The 26,106-nt window shown below is 37.9% G+C and overlaps 1 protein-coding gene across 1 annotated transcript in view; it reads right to left on the bottom strand.

Moving 5' to 3' along the window:
- Positions 1 to 8,998: 8,998 nt before the first annotated feature.
- Positions 8,999 to 26,106, bottom strand: part of igsf11 (immunoglobulin superfamily member 11) — an 82,900-nt gene continuing 65,792 nt past the window's right edge. Inside the window, exons 3-7 of the mRNA XM_088638496.1 lie at positions 21,792 to 21,999; positions 20,861 to 21,016; positions 18,932 to 19,054; positions 16,826 to 16,973; positions 8,999 to 13,608 (exon numbers count right to left, since the gene is read on the bottom strand). Of these exons, the coding sequence (XP_088494622.1) occupies positions 13,131 to 13,608; positions 16,826 to 16,973; positions 18,932 to 19,054; positions 20,861 to 21,016; positions 21,792 to 21,999 (1,113 nt within the window). The 3' untranslated portion in view covers positions 8,999 to 13,130. The remainder of the gene's footprint in view (positions 13,609 to 16,825; positions 16,974 to 18,931; positions 19,055 to 20,860; positions 21,017 to 21,791; positions 22,000 to 26,106) is intronic.

Raw genomic sequence — 26,106 nt, 5'->3', positions numbered from 1 at the left:
TAAAAGGCACTGGCAACCCACTGGACAACATGTTGAACCCAAATGAAGAGGTGATTTTTATACAAAGGTTTATGGGGGGCCAGAAATAATCTAGCCAGTCATGTTGCTAAAACTAATGCCCTGGCCTCTGTCCAGGAAATGGCTGGTTGAGGTTCTCTAATTAGCTTGATAGAGCTGAATAACCGAACACTCTAGATAGATTGAATGGCCTTCTCTCATTTGTTTCCTTCCTTATGTTTTTATGAATGAAATGTACCTTGTCAGAAACACCCATTTCTTATATACAGTACACCACTACCACACCATACAGTGTCCTAAACATAGTGTAGGTAAAACTGATTACTGAGAGATGGATCTTTTACAGATTATCAACTTACATAAGTTGCAAGCTAAAGAATTTCTATTGAATTCAAACCCACTTCATCCCATCTGCACTTTGCCCATAGCATGCTGTTGATTGGAGAAGCCCAGATACAGCCAGCTAATGTCATGACTCATACTTGAACTAGCATATTATCTGGATCTGCCTGCACTTCAAAGAACACTGTTTCAGGCTGAACCAGCTGGTATCTCTACTCAAATGCTGTAGACTGTAAACTGTACTTCTACGTGTGCTCACATGAATTGTTTCATTACTTTGTACAGGTACTGTAGGTTCAGCATAACCTGGCACATTTCCTTGTGAATGTTGTGTTTCTGTCTAAAGCAATAAAAACCATTCAACAGTGACCCAACATAGAGACATTACAGCACTGATCCCATAGGTCAGAAATAGTGATGTAAAATGGCCAATGCCACTTACTACATCATTAACTGCTCAATGTGACTTTGCATTGTAAGCATCTCGGGCAGAGAGAGATTAAACCATGGAGATGGCATTTTAAAATGCATTTTACTGGCATGGCATCAAAAGTCCTTCAAAGTGTCTCTCTGACTTTATAATCACCCTCTGCCTGTGTGTAGAGATGTGCATGTGAAGACAGATAGCTGTTAATAATGATGACTAATCTTAATAGATTTGCTTTAAGTTGTTGATTTTTTTTGAAAATTGATGCCACCCTGACTCTAGTGATTTGTCTGATGAGAGCAGAAGGACATGTGTGGGGGGTCTGGGGAGAGGGGGTGTGTTTGTCAGGCATGGAAGTGCTATATTGGTGTCACAAGCAATTAATGTCCCTGAGGTACCCAGCCCATTAAACGCTATGGATTGTATCCACATGTGAATACTAATTAGCAAACTGTCTCCCACGATTGTAATTGGAGATGACACTTGTCTGAAGGTTCTCAGTGCTGATGCATTTCTCAGGTACAAGGACATGATTAGAAGCTATAAAAATAAACAGATGATATACCTCAGACACACATTTACTCAACCGAAAAAAGATTCTGATACTTAAACACTAGCAAACATAAACATAAACATGACAGGTTTCCCAGCTTGCTATTTGAAACAGCTACTAAATAGTAAAAGTCTCTGGGTGAGATTTTATGTCTGTTTCCTGCATAAAAATACCCTAGTATATTGTCCAGTAAGCCCCTGATTTAGATTGATGTGCTAAAGATCTAATGTATTAAACAACAGAGAATATACAGGTGCCTCGCTCGTCCGAGTGCAAGCACAACTCAGCATCTGCTTCTTAACTGAAAGTTAGGCTGCAAAGTTGACCTAGTGACAGTCTATCTCCTATTTGCAGCCAATTTGTTGATGAGCTATGTTTAGTATACCTCAATGTGCAGACCAGGAAGACACCCTCTCTTTGCAGGATCAAGTACTTGTTAAGTCTGCGCCACGCTGGCCTTCTCTCAACTGTAGGATGGGGAAGAGCGTGTCTGGAGACTGGGGTGCGGAGGTTGGAGTCTTTCCATCATGCTGTGTCCGTGCTAGTCAAGATGTTCCTGTTGGTGCCTCTCTAATAAAGCAGCAGCCAGAGTCGAACAGCTGGGGAAAAGAGAAAATGAAAAGGGAAAAAAACTGCTTTGGGGGACCCATTATGTAGGCGTCTTACTGAACACTGTAATGTTGTCAGACCCAATTTATTCCTTCTTTAAATGTGCATGCCAGTTACATGTTAATCCTTCTTTATCTGCCCCCTCCCTCTACAACAGCAGTGTCACAGCCAAAGCGAAGGGTTGGGTTCCCTCTGAATTTCTGCAAGTGTGCATCTTAATGAGAATGGCATCGATTTTAACATGACTTCTGACAAGTTCTTCAAATCACAATTATGTTTTCAGACAGCCCACACGCCACATTCACTCGCGTTGCGCGTCATTTTGCAGACCCCTTCTTTGAGTAACTGAGAATCCACAGGGGAAGGCATCTAATGTCTGTGTCTATTTGTTTAGATTGTATATATACAGGTATATACAGTATTTACTCTGTGAGTGCAGACTACCAGTACGTATGTAGGATTAAAAAAACAAGGTTTGTAGTGAGGAGTGAAATGAGAGGAGGTCACACATTTCAAAAAGGCTCTGTCTTTTCCTCTCTGGGGTGCACAATAAGATGCTGTCAGTACTATAAATTACCTCTTCTGCTTGTTTATGAAAGCACAAAATATATACAGTAGCTACAGTCTTGCCTGTAGTAAAGACCTCATATCTAAGCACCATTTCTTCAGGGCTCAACTCACTTAGGAACATAGCAGTAAGAGGAACAACCATTCACCACCACTACCACCAAATACACCTTGCCTTCCAGGTTTCATACTTGTGCTCAGGAGGCGAGCAATCAGGAATCCTGAAAGGCATGTGTCCGAGATAGGTGAGCGAAGTCTTTACTCTTAGAAGAATAAATAAATGCAGTACCCTGCCTCATTTTTCTCTTGAAGGTAAGCCTCCTTGAGGGAGAAATATAAACATTTCACAAACAAATAGCTAATGGTTAACTTATGATTTGATATTTAGTTTCTTGAACTCCGCAAGGTTTTTCTTTTGCTGAAAGATACTGCTATGTACAGTAGTGTGTGTGTGTGTGTTTTCTTTCTGAATTGAAGAACACTGCCTGAGGTTTTCTTTAAAGTCCTTGGTTCAATATTGTAAACAGTGTGGAAAGGTAATGATTAATGACTGTTCTGCTTCACTGCTTCTCGGCTTCTCACTGCCATGGTTCCAGTGAGAGAATTTTGGGGGACTTTCCTCAAGGTTTCTCTCCATTCTAATTTCAGGGTTGCTCTCAGTTGGGGATTCCAGCTTGGTGCATATTCTGTCTTAGTGACTAGTGTGCACAAAGACAGTAGTCACTGTGTGATTTATTTTGCACTGGGTTTGAATGGAAGATCCATGTTTCTTGTCCCCAATCCCCTAGATATCAGCACATTCATTTAGCTGGGTTGATTATAGCTTGTAGCACAGAAGAGACAAAAAACATGGGATGAAAATGAGTACAGGAGAACTAAAATATTACCTTTTTTGCACCTGTATTATTATGGTGTAGTTAGGCACTGCAGAAATTGCTTTCCACAAAATGTGCTAGTATATATAGGGTGCACCGAACATATACTCAAAATATACTGTGCATACTATATATTTATAACAGAGAGACAACCAAAACTCATTCATGTGATTTTGTAAACATTCTACACCTCTGTGTGAAATAATGCTTTTGGTTTGGATACGTATTTATATGATAAAAATCACATTTTTCATTTAGTTATAGTCTTTATGAAAGAAACACTCAAAGGATGCAGATAGTAACACTTTTTAAGCTTATTTAATCTTTTTGTCATCTAGTTATAGGAAAATCAAACGCAGTTCTGCAATAAAATAATATCAATCAACGGTCCATAAAAGCCTGAATAATCCTATAGGAATCCTATAAGTAGATGGAAATTGATGATGGAAAAGTCAGGCTGAGTTATTCTGTAAGAAATAGGTTGACATCAAGCTCAGGAAATTGTGATAAAGGATGGAGAATAAAGCATGAAGGAGGCAGCACAGCCAACTAGGCAAAACCACAGGAAACTGAAAAAACTTCCTAATTTATTAGGTACAAAATCCTAAGGATGTACTTCATAAATGTAGATGGTAGGCCTAGACTATAATTTAGACACTTTGGGCAAGAGGGAAGAGACAGAGTTTATTTCACTCAGTTCAACACCATTCTTTCCCTTCAGAGATTTTCTCTCAAATAGTTTCATGGCTGAGGGAACCTCTTTTGTGATCACCCCCCTATTTTTGAAAACTGGACAAGAAAAAGCAATCAGAAATAAATAAGATATCCCAGACTTTTTAATTACATATGATTAAATCATAGCCTTTAAATGATTGGCTCATTTGTCTTTTAAACAGGATGAAAACAAAAATGTGTAGTTTGAAAGTGAAAACTTTATCATGTGAAAAGAGAAAAAAAAACTTACTTAAGGGCGCCAGCAGATGAAAACTCAGGCTTAATTTAGAAGTAATTTATTTTCTACAAGTATTGTCAGTCAGGCTAACTTGTCCCCTGAAGTCATTTATAATGAAAGCCCAGATGGAAGGGACTGTAGACATGAGAAACCGTAATTGACTGCTTAGCTAAGGGCTATCATTTGTGCCGTACCGTGCAAACCTTAGCTCTGCTGCTAGTAATCAGCTGAGTTTTTGTATTTGTAATGGAAATCTAACTTCTTTTTTTTCAGTAACAATGTGTATGTAAAATTCATTTTATCCTGAATGAATGACTGAAAGGCTGACTCTTGTCATTCTATTGCACATTTTTAAACAAAGGTATTTTTTTCATTAGAGGACTGAGATATGGAATGATTTTGAAATGGGAAAAATTATAATTTAGGAAGCAATTGTATGTTTTAAGGATTAAAGTACTTATTCTGGTGTGTAGCACAGATAAATTAGGTAGAAATAGCATCCCTTAAACTTGACATCTAAAAAACCCATCCTTTAAGTCCAAACACGTCAGGAAAAAATTACATTTCTTCTGAGCACAAGCCAACAGAATCACTGGATGAAATTTGTTGTGGGATGATTCTCTAAAAATTGAATGCCTGTTTCCCATAACAGTTGTTACTCTGTAATCAATAATTTTGAGGCAAGCATTCATCTTTTATTTATGCCACACATTATTTTTTTATGGTGCTCTGTTGAGACTTTGTTAGACAGACACAACGTCTCAAACACTGTGTGTCTTTAGACATTCAGAACAAACTGGAAACAGGAGGAGGAAGAAGACAAATACCCCAGGAGGAGAACACATCCTTGTCTAGTGTTATTTCACCATGACAGACTAAGAACATGATACAGAGATGTAGGAGTCTCCTCCACTGAATATCAATGTATTGTTTTGCCTTTTTTGTTTCCCTGCATTAGTTTATTTCCCCTTTTTTCTGTTCAGTTGGATATATACTGTACTACACTTTAGTGGTGTACAAAGTACACTATGTCTCCTTCTCTTCTTGTAGGCCAGATCTTACACTCACCCTCTGTATCGCTTTACCTGCTTGGTTCCTGCTGCATATTAAAATATTGTCTGATTTACTGCAGTGCAAACCCACTCTGTTACAGCAGATGAAGCACCTGCTGTACACAATTGTATTAATGATAGCCGAGATAAATGGATTGCTCCAGTCAATGAAATTTAACACTTGAACACCTGCGGCTACTTAATCCTCCCTATACAGAGCATTTCTCCTGGGCTCTTTAATTAGAGAGCAGATGAGGAGAGGGAAGGGGGACAGTGCAAGGAGTGTATTAGGAGATAAGTAATGTGACGATTTCTGTGCATTGTGATGAAGAATGGAGAAGCAGCATTGAGGCATATGGCTGCTGGGGTAGCGAACCCCCCTCATTGTCATTACTCAGAGAGTCAGTTGGGTGTGATTCTGTCCCTACAAAACACTAACACCCAGATTTCTTTCTCAGCCAAATCGTAAAGATCGGTGCTGTACGGCCTCAGTGTGTCCAGTGTGTGCCGGACTAGGACAGCTTCCTGCCTCTTCTGTGGCACAAGAGAAAGCGCAGTAAAAGTAGCGAAAGATCCCTCATATTCGGCAGAGCGAGGAAATGTAAAGCTAAAACAGTAAGATCTTAATTCCACTCAATATTTTACAGCTACAGCTTCCAGCGGCGCAGTGATTGTAGCACTCGGGTGACTCGATTTGAGTGAGCAAGAGAGCAGCTCTGTTTTTACGCAAACTGGTGTTTTTCCAATTGATATTGGTTTTAGATGCTGACAAACAAAGGGATAAATTCATATTTATTTACACCAGGTTTTCTGACTATAGTTTATGAAGCAAATTCAAGATGATCAAGACACAGCCGCAGACTTTTAAATAGATTGATGCTGAAAACCAGACGACATAACCCTTTTATTATTATTCCGTTTCTGATTTTTTAATCCTATTAACTTGAAACAAAGAGGGATGCTGCCGTTTGAACATATGTGAGTTAAATGTAAGGTAGATCAACGATACATATTCCAACAGAACGCATTATAATTTTCGTTGTCTGTTGTTTGAAGTTAAAAAGTCTCAAAATATTTTTACAACTACAAACGGTAACCTGAGTTGTTTCCAAGCCGCAACAGTGAACTTTAAATATTGCCTAAAAAATAAACATGAAATATAGATGTATGAAAACAGATACAAGATAGAAAATGAAATTCCAACTCTCAAACACAGAATGCAAATATTAAAATAAACTCATCAAACAGCGCAAAACGGATCGTTGTTCTTTACGCAGGTGTTAAACTGGCGCCACCTGATGGACAGAAAAAGAAAGTCAGTTTCTGTGTTCACACTTTTCTGTCGGATACTGATACCATTTACTGTATCCAAGCTACTATACCTTTCACACAGATTAATATATTTTAAAAGAGGGTTAGAACTGTGTTCGCTGGTAATTTGCTAAAAAATGTGGTTATCTATTTAAGAACTAAAGGCAGCAACCAGTGTGCATGAATTCATTGACAAACTGCTACTGAACCCTATTTTCATTTTCAGAACCTTATTTATTTTTTTGCTTCCTCGCGGCATCTGCTGCCTTCCTTTTAGAATTATTAATCATAGAGCTATTTCTTCATCTGAATCACTCTGATTCAAAACTGCACTCAAAGGCTGTGAGGCTAGCGGGCTGCCAAAACACCAGCTCATCCTTGAAGCATGCCTGCAGTCAGGCTTTGAGCTTTCAGTGTTGAGGGCCTCATGCTGTTCCTATCAACAGAAGATTCAAAAGAATTCGATGATTCTGAATTATTCCTATTGTTAAATAAGAATTTTCTTAATGCCTGTGAATTATTGCATGCAATATATATAAGGAGATACTGAAGAAGTGTTCCAGTAATCCATGGTTTTCTGAACAAGGGGTTTAAGGCCATTAAACATGAGCTGAAATTTCACTTGAATCACTTGGGATTTTTGACCTGAGCCTCTCAAGATGAGTCAAAGGCACAAACTCCTCTAAGAAACAAACTTCTATTTAATTTAAGATAAAATATTTTTTAAAAAAATGCAAAGCAGCGTTTTTAAAATCTCCTCTTTCACATGTAAGCAAACAGCAGTTCGGTAAGCTATTTTAAATAGTAATTAAGTTTTTAAAAGTCATTTGAGTCATTTTGCAACCTTCGTCAGGAAGCATTCCCATTCCTCCAGTGAATGCTGCAAAGAGGGACAGCACACAGTGGCACTGGTCTGTGAGCAGAGTGACCTGCCTGCAGGCCTCACTGTGGCTGCAAGAAGACTTTTATGGGTTTTCATGTAAAATCTGATATATCTATGTGCTAAAATAAATCATGTTCAAGTCTGACAATTTAATATAGTTAAAAGGTTTCAGCAGTTATCAGCAGTGACAGGTACTTAAAATGTACTTCGGATTGTCATTCCTGGGTATAAGATCATCTATCACCAGTAAAGCATTTTTCTCCATACTTCAGTGCTCTATGGATGATTCTAGCTGTAATTTCGAATCAAGGTGTGACAAAAGTTGAAAAGGGGTGCAAATCGTACACACACATTCTTTGCAAACCAACAAAGTTAGTTTCTATATCTGCTGAGAAATTTGCATATGATAGGCCTTTGATTTGTGTTATCTCTGATGAGCAGAAGGTCATAAACACTCATTCCTCATTTTCTTGTCTTCGTACACTGAGCCCGAGACTGACTAAGCCACTCTCACAAGAATTTCATGCCAGGTGTCACCCTTTTCATGCAGCTTTATAATAGGATATCCATCATGCAATGTTTTTTTCAGGGAAACATGGACCAAAGCCACAAAAGATACATGAAAGAGAACAAATTGTGCTGTCATTAAAAATGCCTGTGTTGCAGCCTCAGCTTTTAACTAAAGTGGTAAAAAAAAAATTAGAAAGGCAGTGGCTTCTGAGTCTGTTAGTGAGTAAAGCTATTTCATGGTCTGTGGGTTTATTTGTTAATACAAATACATGATGTAGCTTACAGCGAACTGTAGATACTTTTCTTTTAGGGATCAGCCACAAGATTTCTTGTACATCACTACATGGGAAACTACAGAAACCTAGGAAGAGGAATTTGATAGTCTTCAGGTATTAACAATTACTTGTTTTGAGCTGTTTTTTTTAAAGGATGTGAGTCAAAATGACAAAATGTTTCCTTCTTAGTAAGATGAACTGATATGAATTGAATACCATCAATAGAATTGATATGAATTGAATACCATCAATAGTATTTTCTTGACGTTTGATGTTGATACTTAGGAGTTGTCTGCCATCTAGGGGCAAACCAGAGTAATACTTTTTGCAGTTTTGATGAGAAAAAAAAATGTTGTCATGCTCTTCAAATGCTAAGGAGACACTCACTTAAAAAATGATAATATAATTTTAGAATGTGTTGTGAATTCATTACAAAGCCTGCTCATAATGAAGATTATATATAGAAATTCATTTTGTATGCTACTGCTTATTTGAGAGTATGCTAAAGAATATAATATCCATTGTACACTACGAGCACAGAGAACTTACACAATTCATTTCAATTAGGGTGAATGGTTTAATACTTTCAAGAAAATAAAAAAACATAGACGACCAGCACCAAAATAAGATTTATTAACAATTTTTATTCATTACAACTTGAAATGTTAATTTCTGTATTTTACATAAATTCAACCGTAAGTACAAGATATATTATACATATTTACAAAATTGACAACATTGGCAAGAAAATAAATGCATTATGAAATAAAACAATCGTTCCTTTAAAGCCAGTCCTAATGTGATTCTGAAGCATATATTTATTTTAATGAATAATGTTTGCAAAAACCTTTTTGCATGAAGTTTAGAAAGTTCTTTCAGAAACAGATTGTGTCAGCAAAACCATTCAAATACTGTATGCAGCCTGATTTAATTTTCCTTTAACATTTCAGTCTTAAACGTAACAAAGTGTATGTCGTTTGTAGGATTTTTGGAACAAAACTTCAGTCTAATAATAAAAAAATGAATGCAACTGAAACAATTATCATTCCAAAGTCTGTTTCCTAAAGATGGGTTATTTCTTCATAGGCTTACATTATAGGCAACATTTGTATCTGAAAGAAGCTCAGCGAAACCTAAACAACATATTTTAATAGCACAAACAGTTCGCAATTCAATATACTGTAGCTGAAAATATAACAGAGATTGCTGCATTACCAGAACAGTTACGAATAAAATCAGAAATTTCCATTTCCTTTAGGAAATAAGATCTGTTCAGGTAACATAAATAACATAAATTACCAAATAAAGTGTTAGTCAGGTTCAGCTTAATCATATAAAATGGTATGGATAAAAACTCCAGATGCATTCTGAAATTTTCTTATAGCTCCTAGACAGCTATATAGTAAAAATCGTGTTATAGTTTTTCCAATACAAAATAACTGTTTTTTGTTCTGCATTTACTACTTCACATATGAAAAGAAAAACAGTGACTGTTATTTAAGTGGGAAGATATATTTTGCCAAAAGTTACATTTCTTTTGTTTAATCTGAATTATTTATATTTTACAGCATGCAAAATGTAAAAGGGTAGAAAAAACATTTGGCCAAATATCCAAACTGGGTCCATGGTATGTTTTGGGGGAATTATTTTAGGCTTTATGTGCAGTCATAATGTGACTCTGCCTAAATATTTTTATTTTTCTTATGAAAAACATTCATTATTTTTCTGTTTCCAAGTTTGGATTATTGTTTTTGGTGTGCCTCTCAATTCCAATGTATCGACAAATACAAACACTGGCTATAAAAACAAGAAAATACAGTCAAATGAGGAATACGTTTATCACCTAGGTGGTAAAATGTATTTTCAGAGTTTGGTAGGCTTATATCTAAAACAGTGATGCTGCCTCTTAAAGTGCTGAATAGGAAGTTACTCTTGACTGAAACATGACATCCATGTCTCAGGTGAAGCAGGAGGCTTGAGGCCATCCTAATTAAGGCCAGGGTTATACTGTGGAGGAATGCATGATGCCTCAAACTACTGTATATTAGAATTCCCAATATCCATACAGACTCATTTCCTCATTACTGCCCTTATTGTAACATGTTTACAGTATATCCTACAGTGTATGGTGCCAACTGTCAAGGTCCAAGCATGTATTTTGCAGGACACAAACTTTCCTAAGGACACAGGTCCCACTGCAGAATAAAGCAGCCTGAATGAGGACTGTAATCTTGCAGTGGCTGCAGTGGCTCACCTAAAACTACCACAGCCAATGCAAAAGAGCTCAGACTCAGCAGCCCTCAGTTAGGAGAGGCTGGTTAAAAATCAGGGCCTGGTTTTTAAAATGTGCTAAAACCGGAGGTCTTGATTTGGCGTAAAAACACATTTTTTATTTGTTTCTCCTGCATTTTAGTGTTCCACTGTATTTACTAATTTTGACACACTGACATGCATCTACATAACTTTATTGAACATACAGTACGTGCTGCCCCTACTTATTAGTAAATTATCCAACACATGGTTTCTCAAACTGTGGTAAGGTTACCACCAGTAATGCATGTGGAGCCAGAAACAAACAAGAACTGTAACAGAGTGTACATTTTCAGAAATCTGTGCATAAATTATATTCATTTAGGATTTTGGTGCCATCTAGTGGTTACTGTTAGGTACTGCTTGGGTGACAGACCAGCCTAGAATAGACGACTCCTTTGTGGAACACTGGGTCATAGACACCACAGCTTGCTGTGTCAGTAAGCTACCGCAAAGGTAGAATCACCTGTTTTCTCACGGTCTGTCTCAAGCTCTGTACAGATCACTGCCACACTGGATTGTGGATGATGTGAATGGATGACGTTTGTTATCGGTTCTGCTTTATTTTGATGTATAAACAAAATACAGTTAGAAAAAAGCATATGCTGTATAGCTAAATTGGAAAGAGAAAACCCCCTGAAACAGAAAGGACCTTTGATGAATCAGTAGATTTAAACCTTGAAGAAGCTGTTGATTTACCAACCAGCAGTGAGGCTCACATTCATGGAAATTTTGAGTTTCCTTGACTGTCCATTAAGCAGAACTATTTATATATCTTAAAGACCCGAATACCAGTTTACAAGACTTAAAAGATATTGAAGCGTGCTTTTCTACCAGTCTGAAATTTTAATAAGATTTTCCTCTGCTTCCTTCCACCCCAAACAGCACACTTGTTTACTGTGGCTACAGTAATGTAAATACTGAGGGGTGAAATGTGATGAAAATGCCATCATCATCTGTATTGTGCTATGGTTACTTTGGGGTATACTAAAGTCCTCTATTCAGACATTTACAAGGCCAAGCAAAAAGATCCATTCTGCGATAATTCTGACAAAAAACATGTAAATTAAGACATGAGATATCGCCACTGGTCCAATAACATGTCCTTCCCCACTAATCTATCTATATATATATATCTTTACCAGATATTTACAGTACAAAATGTTAATGGTAGTGTTAATTCTGTAAAACAGAGAACTACCCTTTACAATCATTTAAATGTTTTTTTTACAAATACAGTTCCCCATGTTTCCAAAAGCAGCACTAGTACTCCAGGGATCTCGCAGGTGAAAAAATCATTGTAAGATGAAGCAAAATGGAGGAACATTCATAAAAGCAGAATCAAAATAGAAAAATGAACTTATGAGCTGAGCTGTGAGATCTAAATGATCCGAACTGAAACACCTTAATGTTGTTCTGTACACAAAAATGGAGGCTGTTTCTTTTAAATGAGACAGTTTTCAATAGCACAGACACCAAAGGGAAGGGAGTTGTTATAAATCAACACCCAATTATTTTTTCCTGTGCATTCTTAAATGTGAAGCATTTTTTCTCTCCAGTGTATTTAATTTAATTAAGCTGTTTAAAATATATGCGCTATATCCATTTGGTAATCACCCTTTTCAACATTTTAGGCTTTGCTAGGACTTTTAGTTATGCAAAATATTTAATTATACTGAATGACCAAAGATATTTCTTTAAATAAAAAAGTGACGTTCATTATTAAAATAAGACATACTTTACTATATGCATAGTGCCACATTTGCATTCCAGGTTGTTCTTTAAATTTCAGCTATTTACAAAAGTGCAGACATAAGCACCTGTTTATCCAGTGGTGACATGAACTCTGAAAGCACATCTGAGAACTCAATATCACGGTGTTTCCACTCCTTATTAAATACCCTTTATTAGAAGGAATTTGTTCTGAACCATAGACACTGTGACTGAGTGGAAACTGATTTTCTTCCATCAAAACCCATGCAATGCATTTTTTTTTTTACAATAAAGAATAGAATGTACCTTTGTTAGTCAACATATTCACTTTCAGTACTATTTTGAAGATTTTTGTAAATGCATTTAAAATGTGTATGTCCACACATTTGTAGGTTTGGAATTACTTTGTAATTACACAGTAGTATTAGTTATTACACATGTAATTACATTTTAGTAACATTTAGTAATCATTTCCTATTTATCATGGCCTTTGCATGGCTGCCCTTGACACAGAGCCCCAGCACTGTTGCTATCTTCTCTTCTCAACGGCATACAAAGCATTGCGAACTTCCTTTGTTTTATAAAAAGCAATGAAAATTAAAAAAAACAAAAACAAAACAATAGAAAACGGACAAAAGAAGAAACATCCAGTCGCAGCTTTGAAACGGAAGTATTTGGAAGGTTGGCATCACACGAACTCTATTGTAAAATCCGTCCTGCAAATTGGTTAAGACTATACTAAGGAGCCCGCCCTGCTCTGGGCTGGAACCATGACTGGCACGGCGCCCATGCGCTCCAGTGTCGCCTGGCTCACGGCGTAGGAGTGCGTGTGCTGCCCGTGGGGAGGCGGCGGCTTCCGGCCGATGGAGCCGTTGCTGCGGACGACGGCCGGCGGGGAGGGGGCGGAGTTCGTGGTGACCACCAGGGTCTTGGGAGGGGGGAGGGTGTGGCTGCCGTTGGCGTAGGCGGGCCGACTCGGGGGGGGCGCCCCCAGCCCCGCCCCCGCCCCGGCCGGGTGCGCCGCGGCGAACGTCTGCCGCGTGTCCCCGTTGTACCGCGTGTACGAGCCGGAGTCGTAGGCGGGCTTGGGGTTGTGCCAGTATCGGCTGTTGTAGGTGTTGGTGGAGGTCAGAGTGTCGTTTTCCGAAGACGAGGCGTCGGCATGGAAGGCTTTCACCGAAGAGGACCGCTTTGGGGGCAAGTCGTCTTCCCTGGCAGAGTGGGAACAAACCACGAGGAACAAAGTTAAAGGACAGCCCAGCCAGCCCTGCAGAATCAGTCCAACAAAAATCCTTTTTGGGTTTTGCCAGCCTTGAATGAATGAAGAAGTATATAATAATGGTGCTCTGTAGCATGAACATTGTCAATCAGGAGGTCAAATTACAATACAACAGAACTATATCTTACCACTTTGATGAACAATACAGAAATGAGCTGTTTACATCTCTAATGGAAGACAAAAAAATGCAATCGATTATTGTACTTCGTTATTTTTTCAACGAAGTGATTTATTCCCACTATGGGAAGAACAGAAAAAAGTTCAATTTAACCTCAGGTTTAGCTGCCTCTGAGTGAGCAATGCACAGGTGAGTCAGGAACTGAGGAACACTTTATTGTAAGTGTGTGCTTCCCTTTAGAAACTGATAATACAGTATTTATAAATGGATCTATATTTTTTGGATTATCTTTTATCTTTTCTTAATGTTTAGTCAATTGAAAAAATACATTTTTGTAGCTATGGGCAGTTAATTTCCCTTTCAAATTATGCACATCATAGCTGGGAATTTTTTCAGCTTGCTTTTTATAAATATTCATCTGTTCTCATGTTTTTCACAAGATGGCAAGAAAGTTTACTTTTTTCCTGGGGGTAAGAAACCAGATGACGTACTGTCTGTGAATAAGATTTAAAAAAAAGGCAAAGGCCAAGAAAGCATGAAACTAGACCATAATATTACCCTGTCTGTTCTGTCCACAGCCAAAGGCATCAAATGTTCATTATATTTTTATCCATATCGGAATGATTTGTTCAATGTTAATTTTTATCCATCTTGGAATGATTTGTTTAATGGAAGGGATGAATTGACTTTCACAATGACGATCAGTATAAAATTTCAATTTCTTGTCATGGAGACCAAGTACTGGGGTCTGGGCTTATGTGGCTCCTGGTGTAACTAATTTTGAACAGAAGACAAAGAAGACTTCAGCAAAACACTGGATCATGTGAAGCTGAATGCAGCTGAGCTTAGGAAAGAAGAGGCACCATTCAAACACGCGGCCAGTTTCGGCCTGCCTTGGCTTACAGCTGGAACGCTCTACAGTAGAAGCTAAGAACAGATACAACTCTGTTGTCTTTCATCCTATTTTAGGAACAGAACCTACAGTTTTGGCCTCAAGAGTTCACATAAACCCCCGGCCTCCTCAATGTGGAAAGTACCTTCTGATTGTGTTATTTCTCCTCCTCATTAAAGGTTCTTCACTGTTCATATGTACAAATGTATAAGCCTTGTTTTCTAACCTGCTGCTAGCCAGCTTTTCTTCTAGAGCTTGTTCCCTCTACTGCCTCTTGGCCATGCCAGTAACTGTTTTCAATTGACTTACCCGATTAAAGCAATAAATGGAGCAAATACAATAAAATATGATAAATTCAAGCTTATGGACTTAACATTTTATCCAGCCTATCAACAAAACATGCCATATCCACAGCGTATGCCACACCCACAATATTTACACAACACAATTACAACAGAGACATAAAAACAAGTTTTTAATGATACAGGTTGTGACATCTGTTTGGAGGTTGTAAACAAAATATATAAAAACAAAACTCAGAGCTTAATGAGAGAGAGCCGTGGTTGGAGTTCTGGACTTTTTGCTAGAGCTTATGGGTTCAAATAGTTATGCCACTGCTGTTGTACCCTTGAACCAGTTACTTTACCTGAATCACTTGAGTAAAATACATGGCTTTATAAATGCGTACAAATGTAAGTTGCTTTGGATATAAGAATCAACCAAATTAAGAATTATTGTTGCCTTTGTTTTAATTTTGGTTTCATCATTCATCTAAGTCCAGTGATGGAACACATGTTGCGGTTCAGTCCCTCAGCTTCTCTCAATAGCAAAGCCCCTACTCTTTTTTAGTGTCTACCAACTGGAACATTAGGCCATGGTCCGCTTTGTACTTCTATATCAAAACGTGCAAGAATGACTCAGTGACTCATGACTCATCTGCACCAACAAACTTAAAAAACACATGACAAAAACGGCTTTGTGGCAGGCTCCACTTTGAAACCAGGTGGTTCAAGGAGCCTGAACACATTACAAAACTGAGAAAAATCAAACTGGACAGTGCAAGAGTATTTATTGCAGAGACTTTCAGGTTACACACTACAGACTTCCAGGAGTCTTACTTTACCCAGACTGCTGCAACACGTCCAAGAAAGCCACGTGAAAGCCTTTTATGTCCCCAAACAAAACTTATTACAGCCCATGTGAGAATGTGCTCTTCGCCACAACCAAGATCTCATTCATTCTCACCTACTGTATCTATTTACATACAGTATAACAGAGGCTTCAAAGGACTCTAGTGGCAGGTCCTCTATTAAACCACCTCAAAGACTAATCTGCCACACTATCATCTGAAATGCAGAAAGTAAGCAGATTATTTCACAGTCTCTTTTTTGGAGTTCAAGAAGACAATAGAGAGTGTGGACTGAGTTAGAGCTGGCTTCCCCCACAATAGGTACTATAACAATGATCATTTCCCATGACACCCATCGACTCAAATTTGAGATATCCTGTACGATGACGTTATGTTTGCCTCTCTTGTACTAAAGAAGCAAATAATTGGTTAATTGGTCAAGAAGTCAAGATGAGCAACTTAAAATCCAGCAGTAGAATGTTCCATTGGTTTGGCAGAAGAAAAAAGCAAAATAACTCAGTTTGAGAATATATAGAGTAAACTAATGAGAGACTTCCAGTATTTGGACTAATATTATTATGTTAAATTATTTATCTTCATGCTTTTAATATTATCTCTACCTGTAATTTTCAAACATTTTAGTTAGAAGAAGATGGGTTATGAGTGATTGATGTTGATTATTAGTGATTGATGTTGATCTAATGCATATGAAAAGTTTAATAGATTCTTTTGAATTTATTGGTTGCTACAACATCCTCCCCTTTTCTCTTCTGTAACCAGATCTTTGATTTGTTTTCTGATTAAATTAAGTTGTGAAACAAGACTATTTTACAAACAAGAATGTCACTGAAAGCAGTGTTTGAAAACTAGTTCATGGACACGATGTTTATCACATAAATACAGTGTTTAAAATATATATATATAAATAAAATGCCACAAGTCTAAGATCATTGAATAAGTAATCGTAACTAACTGACTCATTGTTAAGAACGGTCTATCAATGCCCCCACCTGATCTCATTAGGGATTTCATCTTCTTCGTATTTGTTCTTGTTTTTCCAGTAGAACAGTGCAACCACAACTAGCAGCACACAGATAATGACAGCCAGGACGCCTGTGGCAATGGTGCCAGCGATCAGTCCCACACTCTGAGGCTGGGCTGGGAGGCAGGGAGAGAGAATGGCAAACCATGTTAGGCACCTTATACTGTAACCTACTGTATGCTTTACACCTATCCCTTAGTCAAACAGAAAGGTACGTTGTAATGAAGTCTTTAATATTATAGGCTTTTCCTTCTTCAAGCAAAATCTATGCAGTATTTCTTTCTCATCAGGTTACTTGAAGTCTTTCTACTCAGAACCTGGTACAGCACAGGGACTGCTGTTGTGTTCTGGCTGTTATTTCATTCCCTAGATTTTTGTAGACCAGTTTTTCAGTACAACGTTTGTGTCGTAAAAGCATCAAGATGGGAGAATATAAAAAAGCAGAAAGTCAGGCCTGGTAGATTTAGAGAATACATAGATTATTCCTTTGTACTAACACAACCTTTGGAAAAAAAAGCATTTCTTCCATTATGAATTCAGTAAATCCCAGTTGTGCATGATGATGTCTAAAATAAAAAATGAAATGTTTCCAGGCTGTGGCAGTCTATCATTGTGGGCCAAGTTTGGACATAACCCCTCCAGCACACTTAATAAACCATTGGTTTCCAACGAGAGGTCAGCAGTTTCCGCTCCTGGTCCCAATCTATCCCTTGATTATAATTCTGATGCAAGTCATGTGAATAGTCCCCTCAAGCTACTGGTCTGTGTCGTTACTGGAACAGAAGGAGCTACATTTCGTTACCCCCTGGCTTTGTTCAGGAGTCTGTCTGTTAATATAGCCGGGCATTGGTTAGATTTCATGCATGTTGCTCACAATATGACAGTATTCAGATGGGTCTTATTTCTGACAAGCACCATGTTCATCCAAGTAGTTTAGGAAATTGTCAGAATACGGAGTGCACCTCACCATAACTAGTGATGAGAGTGAGATCCCGAGATTTTTAAAATGCACAGCTAAAATCACATTAACAGTTTGCTTACAATGTAATTTTCATGCGTCGGTGGAAGAGAAGATGGAAATTAAGCCATCTGGCATTAAAATCAAACAAAATGACAAAAAACTAATTTTCTGTGTGCCGTGGGTTGACAGGAAGGACTGACTGACAGCAAGTGAAAAAAAACAACAACCTTGCTTGGGCCAAAACATAAACAACAGTTACTGTGTGGTAAAAGATGTGGGTGCTGTGCTTTCCTGTCTGTGTGTTGAGAATTGATGGAAAGTATTCACATAGTCCCTCTGATTGATAATGGTTACAGTATTTCAGTTTGCAACCATAATGAACTTGTGTCTCTCGGATAATTGACTGCTTCAGGTTTCGTGGACTTAAGATTTATCTCTATGACGTCATGGTGTGACAAAAGTTATGTAGTTAGACAAATAACCTCACTGCAACTTCACATTAATGATAAGACAGGCGTGAAATCTAGCCCATTCTAAATATAATTTCTAATTAAAGGGGAATTGCAATGCTATTTTTATATTTTGGGTTCAGTTCTTTCAGCTGGCCAGTATAAGACATTCCACAATTAAATTAGTATGTTGCGGTTCTGCTCATTAAACTATTTACTCTTGGTATTTCAAGTAGGGAGCTGCATCAGCATGCGTAGGCTTCAAAGGAACAAGTACAAGAACAAGAGCAAAGGAACAAAAGAACAAGTCTTTACTTCTCTTTTCTGCTGAAAAGAGAAGAAAAGAAATACACATGAAGAAGGCTCCACAGCCTAAACATTGTGTTTCTTTTTTTCTCTTTTTAATTCTCTACAAATTACTCTTCGTACAAGTGACACAATATTGACTTTGTCAGCTGTGACAATACCACCACAAGCTGCTGTAGATTTATACTGCAGATTTCTCAGTACATCTGGTCCAAAATGTGTTTTCTTGACTAATCTGACACAAAAATCAACAACAATGAACTGACAATCAATGGTGATAAGATTGCACTATGAATTCTGAGAAAGATATGTGAAGAGCCTAATGAGTGAAAGTTTACACACAGATTTACACACTTACGTGCTATGACCTGCAGGTTAAGGAGACAGGTGCTCTTCCCGATGGAGTTAGATGCGGTACACTGGTATATTCCCGAATTGGCTGTGCTGATGTTCCGTAACATTACTGTACCTTGCATCTGATCTGGGAACAAAGCAAGCCGATTAGAGTCAGAGTCTTTGTACTCAAGCTGTTCAACACAAATAGGACACACGCAACAAACAAACAAACAAACAAACAAACAAACAAACAAACAAACAAAATGGTCCAGTATTTCTGAGTAACTTATTTAATACTCTGTTGCTGAGCAAGTTAACAAGTTAAAACTGGAGTGCAGAAGTATAACACCTACCAGTTCGTATAAAAAAAATGACTTAGGTTCTTTATCAATCATTATTTTTTGAACGACAGTTTTTGTAAAAAATAACTGGTCGATAAACACTTCCTAAAATATTTCTGACATGGCAAAAATGGAAAATGTTTTATACCTTGTACATGTCATAGTGTAGGAGGAAAGAAAATGTGTTTCATTTACTGTCAATCTGATGTTTTGCTAAAACAACTGAGTACAGATGTCAGAAACAAATCAAGTGGTTATATCCTAGGATTCATAAGGTTTTTGTTTTAATTACTTATATAATTAGATAAATGGCCTCAATGCAACTCCACATTAACTTCACATTAACGATAAGACGGGTGTGAAAACTAGCTCATTCTAAATAAAATGTCGAATTAAAGGGGAACTGTACAATATTTTTACATTAAAGAATCAGCATTAATGAGGGCATTTCAAAACACAATAAACGTAAAATGTGCCCAGTAACTTGTAAAACCTCCAATTTGTCCGAAAATTTCCAGGTCGCATAGGGCCATGTTCTGTGATTCAGAACGAGGCAACAAAACTTCTGATGACATGAAACAGCCTTATTTCATTGTAAAGAAGCAGGCTTGTGAATACATCACTTTTAATCCAATATAAATATTTCTCTCGATTTTGAGACATGTTTGCCAAAATATACTACTTGTTAACACCGCATGAAGATCACATTGGAACATATCTGCAGTGAAATGTCTGCTGCACATTTTCTACTTATTTGCTCGCACATCACATTGCATTAGTCATCGCAGTGACTAGCGAGCAGGAAGAACTGCATCACGTTGCAGTTCGTGGAAACTCGAATGTGAGTTTGTGACAACATGGAGACTTAAAATACTTTTACAAAGTTCTGGAGTTTGTGCTTAATTCGAAATTTGTAAAATGTTCTATAATGTCAATGAATTTATAAATTTGTGTTACCGAGATTTAATAACTGAGAAATTGGGACTGCAGTTCCCCTTTAACAAGATCATTATGCTGCTACCTTTAAGACAAGGCTACTAGCGGAACTTTGTGCCTGCAGGCATACATGACTAAAATTAATATTGATGCCATTAATGTATCTGGCTAACTTGGATAAAGCAAGAAAACTTAGAAAGGATTTCAACAAGATGTTATGCAATAAAAACAGCAGAGAAAAATACGCTGTCATGAACATCACAGCAATCCTGTTAAAGCAGGTAGTCAAAGCCAAAAAAGATACAATTCCACATACAACTGAAAACACCCTTCACCATTCAGCTTCTCAAAATATCAAAGGGGGTTTTGCTTTTATTTGTACTCCCGAGAAATCTAGTAAAATCATGAGCATCACTGTTCTGTAACTGCAGTAGAAAGCCATCCTAGTATTAAAGGTAGCAGAATAAATGGCAAACTGCAAAGTGCAAACATGAAAAGGAGAAAAGCTAAGACAGCTAAGATGCTGACAGAAACACATCTACACTACTGGAGGCATCCTAACAACTCTACTGGCGGGGAGGGCACGTCCACAGTTACTCATACCACTCCAGCTACACTTCATTTACCAGCAAATGTAGGGCAAAACGGCACTCCCGCAGACTGGAATTGTATACCTTGCATGGCCGTGGAAGGTAGCTTTGGGACAGACTCGAGTTTTTCCCAGGAATAGGTCGGAGTGGGGATGCCCTCCTCAGAACCGCACACCAGCATGATGTCGCTGCCGAGGTCCGGGCTGCCCTGGATTCGGCATGTGGGGATGGAGGGGGGCACTGTGGGTGGGACAGGAAGACACTGTGACATCACACCTTGTCGGGATATTTTCAGAGCCCATTAAAATGCGCCGGAATGCAAGCAAGACTTTAATTGGTTTTGGCAGAAACAATCCAAAGGAAAGCCACGGAAACTGAATTTGATAAAAATGTAGACAGAATACACCAAGTGTATCTCGTGACACATTGGCAAGGAAGGGTTGCACAGAATCTGTAGAGTAGCTCCAGCAAATTTGTTACGTCAATCACAGTGGGCTTAAATAGATTGAGAGCACCTTTTGCTCATGTGTTCAGCACAGCACCACTGTCCCGAGAATCTCCGGGTTCACCTCCACTTGTTGCGTTTTAATTCTTAAACCACAACTGGAACGCAATGAGTTTGTTCACAATGACAATGTAAAAACTTTAGAAGTGTCTAGTTCTATGCTGCTTTCAGTAAATTTCATATTTTCTTTTCCCATCTGAATTCTCTTGGGCCAGGGGGTTGCATTTTGAAAGGAATTCTGACCTCATCTTAATGGTCGAACACACTGTAGGGCATCATTTTCTTGAGGTTCATGTGGACAGATCCAAAAGGCTTTACCTTCAGAAACTTAGAAACGCTGGGGTTCAGGAGCACCCAGACAGAACGATGGCTACCTGGCCAGGGACTGTCCGTTAAAATGTGAGATAAAGCAAAACCTTCGCTAACTCGCAGAGAAAGAAAAATAACAATTACATCACTGGACACACATCTTCAAGACATGCAGTCTAAGTCCACATGCTCAGAAGTCACCTAGCACTGTGAGTCCGATGACGCCGATGTTCCGGCCTCCTCTGTCAGGCAGGTTGTTGACCAGGCACTGGTACGTTCCCGTGTCAGACAGCTGGGTGTTGTTGATGAAGATGGAGGCACTTGTGCTGGGCATGGTGAAGACGAAGCCCACTCGCCCATTGAACTGGGCGGCTAAGCTGAACACCTGCCCACCCTGGTAGAGGATCACCTGCGAAGACGGGAAAAACATTAGCCTGGGTCCTTTCGTCTGGGACACCTGACATGACTCCAGAATGAGAAATATTACAAATGCTACAAAAATGCAACGCAAATGAAACTAAAACGATCGCAGCCCTAGAACAGAAAAAAAAACCATCAATCCAGGCCGCACAATAAAACACAAATAAAAATCCTCTTACAATACAATATTGACTTTTCAACAGATGTACATCTTTCTCGAGCCTCATATCCAATAAATAGTAAAGACCGAAACAAACCATTGCTGTATATTTTCTAATTTCCCCTTCCCCAACTGCTTTTTTCCCCTTTTCACATTCCTTGGCCTACTCTCGAGTGATTCAAAAATACACCAGCTGAACTCTGAAGACCTGCGACGGACTGGCGTCACTCGTCCAGGGTGTATCCTGCCACTGCTGGCCCTGTATTTAGTGAGTAATAGGGGAAACAAAAAGTCGGGAAACTCATTGAGCAACAGCAGGTCGATGTGGACTTTTCTGCCCTAAAAAATGATTGCACTTGATGGCTACAAATGATTACTGAGGGAGGTAAACTCTGGGTGGCAGAGCAGACACACGCAATCAGATTCTGTTTGGTTTGCCACAGTCAGACTTTGGCAGGCAACAAATTTTCATATTTACTGTATGTATAGGGTTCTAGATGACTCAGAATGTGATAATATATGCAAAAAATATCCTGAAGACTAAAATAATACAACTTACTAGTGGTGTTAATATTGTACTAATATTGTTAATAATGTGTCAAACACTAAAAAAACATAAAAGCACTAAAATATGATAAATTAATCATAGATACAGATGGTGGAGTCCAGGTATCTGACCACTTGACATTCTCCATTGATCTTTCTAAAGATAACCTTTCTCCAAATTTTACTGATTGCACTACAAAAGAGCAGACAAACATATAGTTGATTGAATTGCTTCCCTTGAGGATGTTACGAATGCATTTGTTTTTTTTAAAGACTAAAGAAAGAAAAAGATTCTGTTCTCAAAGAAAAGACTTTCAGAAGCACATCCTGTGCACATCAAAGATAAGAGTCTCCTTCATAAAACAAAGGATGAGGTCCTCAATTTACTCAGGGTAGACCCAGCTGTGGGAGAATTATTTTTTTTTATATTTGATACATTTTAAAAATCAATTTTTAATCTTCTGTTAAAGGAGAGAGACGCTTGATTCAGTTTTGAAGTCATTTCTCAGTGCAATGTGTTTCACCCACCACTAGAGGGGGAGGGAACATTACCACACAAGAAAGGGATAGGATATGGAGGCAATTCTTGAAATATGGAAATACCAGGCTACAAATGACTATAAAACAGATGTGGATAACTATCGATTAGTTATACTTAGTAACAGCATTAGGTATATAACAGCAAAAGTGAGAAATTAGGATTGGAGAATCAACATATCCCTATCAGCAAATGGTAAGCAAATTCTTATTACTGTACTTCACATTCTTTGCAGGAGATCAGAACTAACATGAAGCAAAATATTTTAATAAGCATAGGCAACACCTCTGTATTATTATTTTGCCCCCAAGGGGTTGCCCTTGAAACTCTCTCACCAAGGATATCAGAGAGTCACCTTCTCTAAACTCCTTCAAATCCAGACTCAAAACCCTCTTCTTCAGAAAAGCCTTTACTTAACTGGTTCCATTCTTCACCCCTTTGCTTTTCTCAGTACCACCATCCACGGTCTCCTCTGTGTGTTGTAATTGTGTTTTATCTTGTGTATTGTTTTTATTGTTGTTGTCATCCTGTAAAGCCACTTTTAAAGGTGCTATATAAAATAAAGTGTATTATTATTATTATTATTATTATTATTAAATTTTGGTGGAAAAAGCATCTTAAATGTACAGTATTTGTACTATAATGATGTTATTATAATTGTTAATATGTTTTCATATCCTTTGTGAAGTAATGACTGAATTGCTAACCATGACATGAAGCATATTGTGCCGTTATTGTCTCAGCAGGGGAGTTTAAAAAAGGCACTATGAGTCTTACTAAGGATGATGGAGTATCCAGCAGTCTCTCTACCATTCTATTATTTTTCTTATGGCATTAATTGAAAAAGGCATGGTGTGGTTATAATGCTTTATGTAGATACTATCAGTCTCACTCAGTTACTTACCAGGCACTGTCTGTCAGTTGCTCACTGTTTGCCCTCTCTGTTCTTTTGATTGAAAAATCCACAGCTTACACTATGTACTGTGAGTGAGTTTATTTATTGTGCATGTATATTTCCTGTGTGCAAAAATGGCCAACGATCACAGGACAGCTTTGAGATATCTTATATTATATATATAAATATCTTATATTTTTTTATATGGCTCTCTGTGTTGTAAAAGTAAAGAATTATTAATTGCAAACAATGCAATTTCAGCATTCATCTGATTAATGTGATAAATGTGATTGGAAGTGTGGATATTCACATGCCTCGCACTGTACAAAACTGTGCTTTGAATTAGTTTCATTATTTTGATAGACCAGAGACATAATTACTGTCTGAAACTCTGAAGGAATAATGTGTTTTATGGAAGTTAAAACACTTTCAAGCTGAAAATATGAAGGGAATAGTGCCCATTTTGAATGAGAAACAAACGTGAGATAACCTTCACAAAGTTAAAAGGGAAAAGCACTGCAAAATGTTGATTAGAGGCTGATAGCATTTTTGTGGAAGAAATGGAGACAAGTACCTACTATCACCATACCAATTCTCTTATTGCACAGTCTCTCACATGCCAGTCTCATGTCTTCATGTGGATGCGAAGAGACCCTGTAGTACAGGAGTCTCTAAGGAATGTCATGGAGAGTCTCAATCCAGTTAATCTTATAGTTCTCCTTAAATCACCTGTCCTCTAGAGATTAGGAACACTTGTTTAACCAATTTAATTCAATTAAGCAAGTAATGTTTCAATAGAAGCAGCATTGGTCCTTGAGGGCTGAAGGATATAACGCAAAGGAACAAGTAAATGTTTATTCCATGCTGAAAAGAGAAGAAAAGAAACAAAACATTTCAGCTGTGGAGCCTTTGTGCAGTCTTTCGGCTATGTCACTCGAAGAAAACTCCACAGCCGAAACGTTATGTTTCTTTTCTTCTCTTTTCAGTATGGACTAAACCTTTACTTGTTCCTTTGCAGCCCTCACATGCTGACACAGCTACCTACTTAAAGGATATTCTGATTTTTGTTCCAAATAATTTCAAAATTACTTACCACCTGTTTAATTAAATTAAACGTTAAATTGTTTCCGGCTTTTAGAAAAAACACCATTTAAAGGTCCCCTACTGTAGTTACCTATCTTTCCAGGACCAGGGCTGGAGACCTCTGCACTAATAGAGCATATTGTTGTTTCCTTTATGTCTCTGTTATTGAAAACTCCAGAGTTAGTTAATGTTAGGTAACTCCAGAGTTAGTCTTTAACATGACTGCCAATGTATAACACCAGCCCCTACAGTGAGAGACATGGGATTAACTTTTCTCCAAAGCAAAAAGAGAAGAGCCAGAGTCAGATGCCGTGCGATGATGGCAGCCCATTATCTCAGAGTTTTGCTTCCTGCTCTGCTAGGATCGCACTCAAAACAAATTTGAAAACTAAACAATCTGTTGTGTTAATATTTGCAGCCAAATCCGTAATCTTGAAATAACGAAAACCATATGCTTAAACAAAACCAAGATACTGTATATGCTTGGCGACTTCAGCAAGGTCAGTTAGAGAAAGTTCAAACAGATACGCATCACAAACAGAACCAAAACCCGTGAGCCTGAAATAAAATGTATTTGGTCCATCAAACAAACTTGCTAAGTTTACACTGTTGACTAATATTTTAGTCACAAGGTGCTGTTTGTCTCTATCAGGCTTGTTTCAGATGGATATTTGAACAATAATAAAGATGAGGGTAAAAATAATACTTTTCTAATGTTCAAATGATAACTCAGTAAAACACTATAAACACACATTGTTTACAGTCAGAATTTTCAGAAAAATACTGATGTGTGTTTATACTACTCAACAGTGCACCCAAAACCAGCCTGAGCTTGAGAGAAGAGAAACCAGCTTCATTTCCAGCAATATAACAA

Source organism: Lepisosteus platostomus, chromosome 7 (assembly GCF_059453375.1).
Source record: "Lepisosteus platostomus isolate fLepPlt1 chromosome 7, fLepPlt1.hap1, whole genome shotgun sequence".
NCBI classification, from domain to species: Eukaryota; Metazoa; Chordata; class Actinopteri; order Semionotiformes; family Lepisosteidae; genus Lepisosteus; species Lepisosteus platostomus.
Note: the sequence above shows the minus strand (reverse complement) of the source record. Positions and strands in the feature narration are given on the sequence as shown.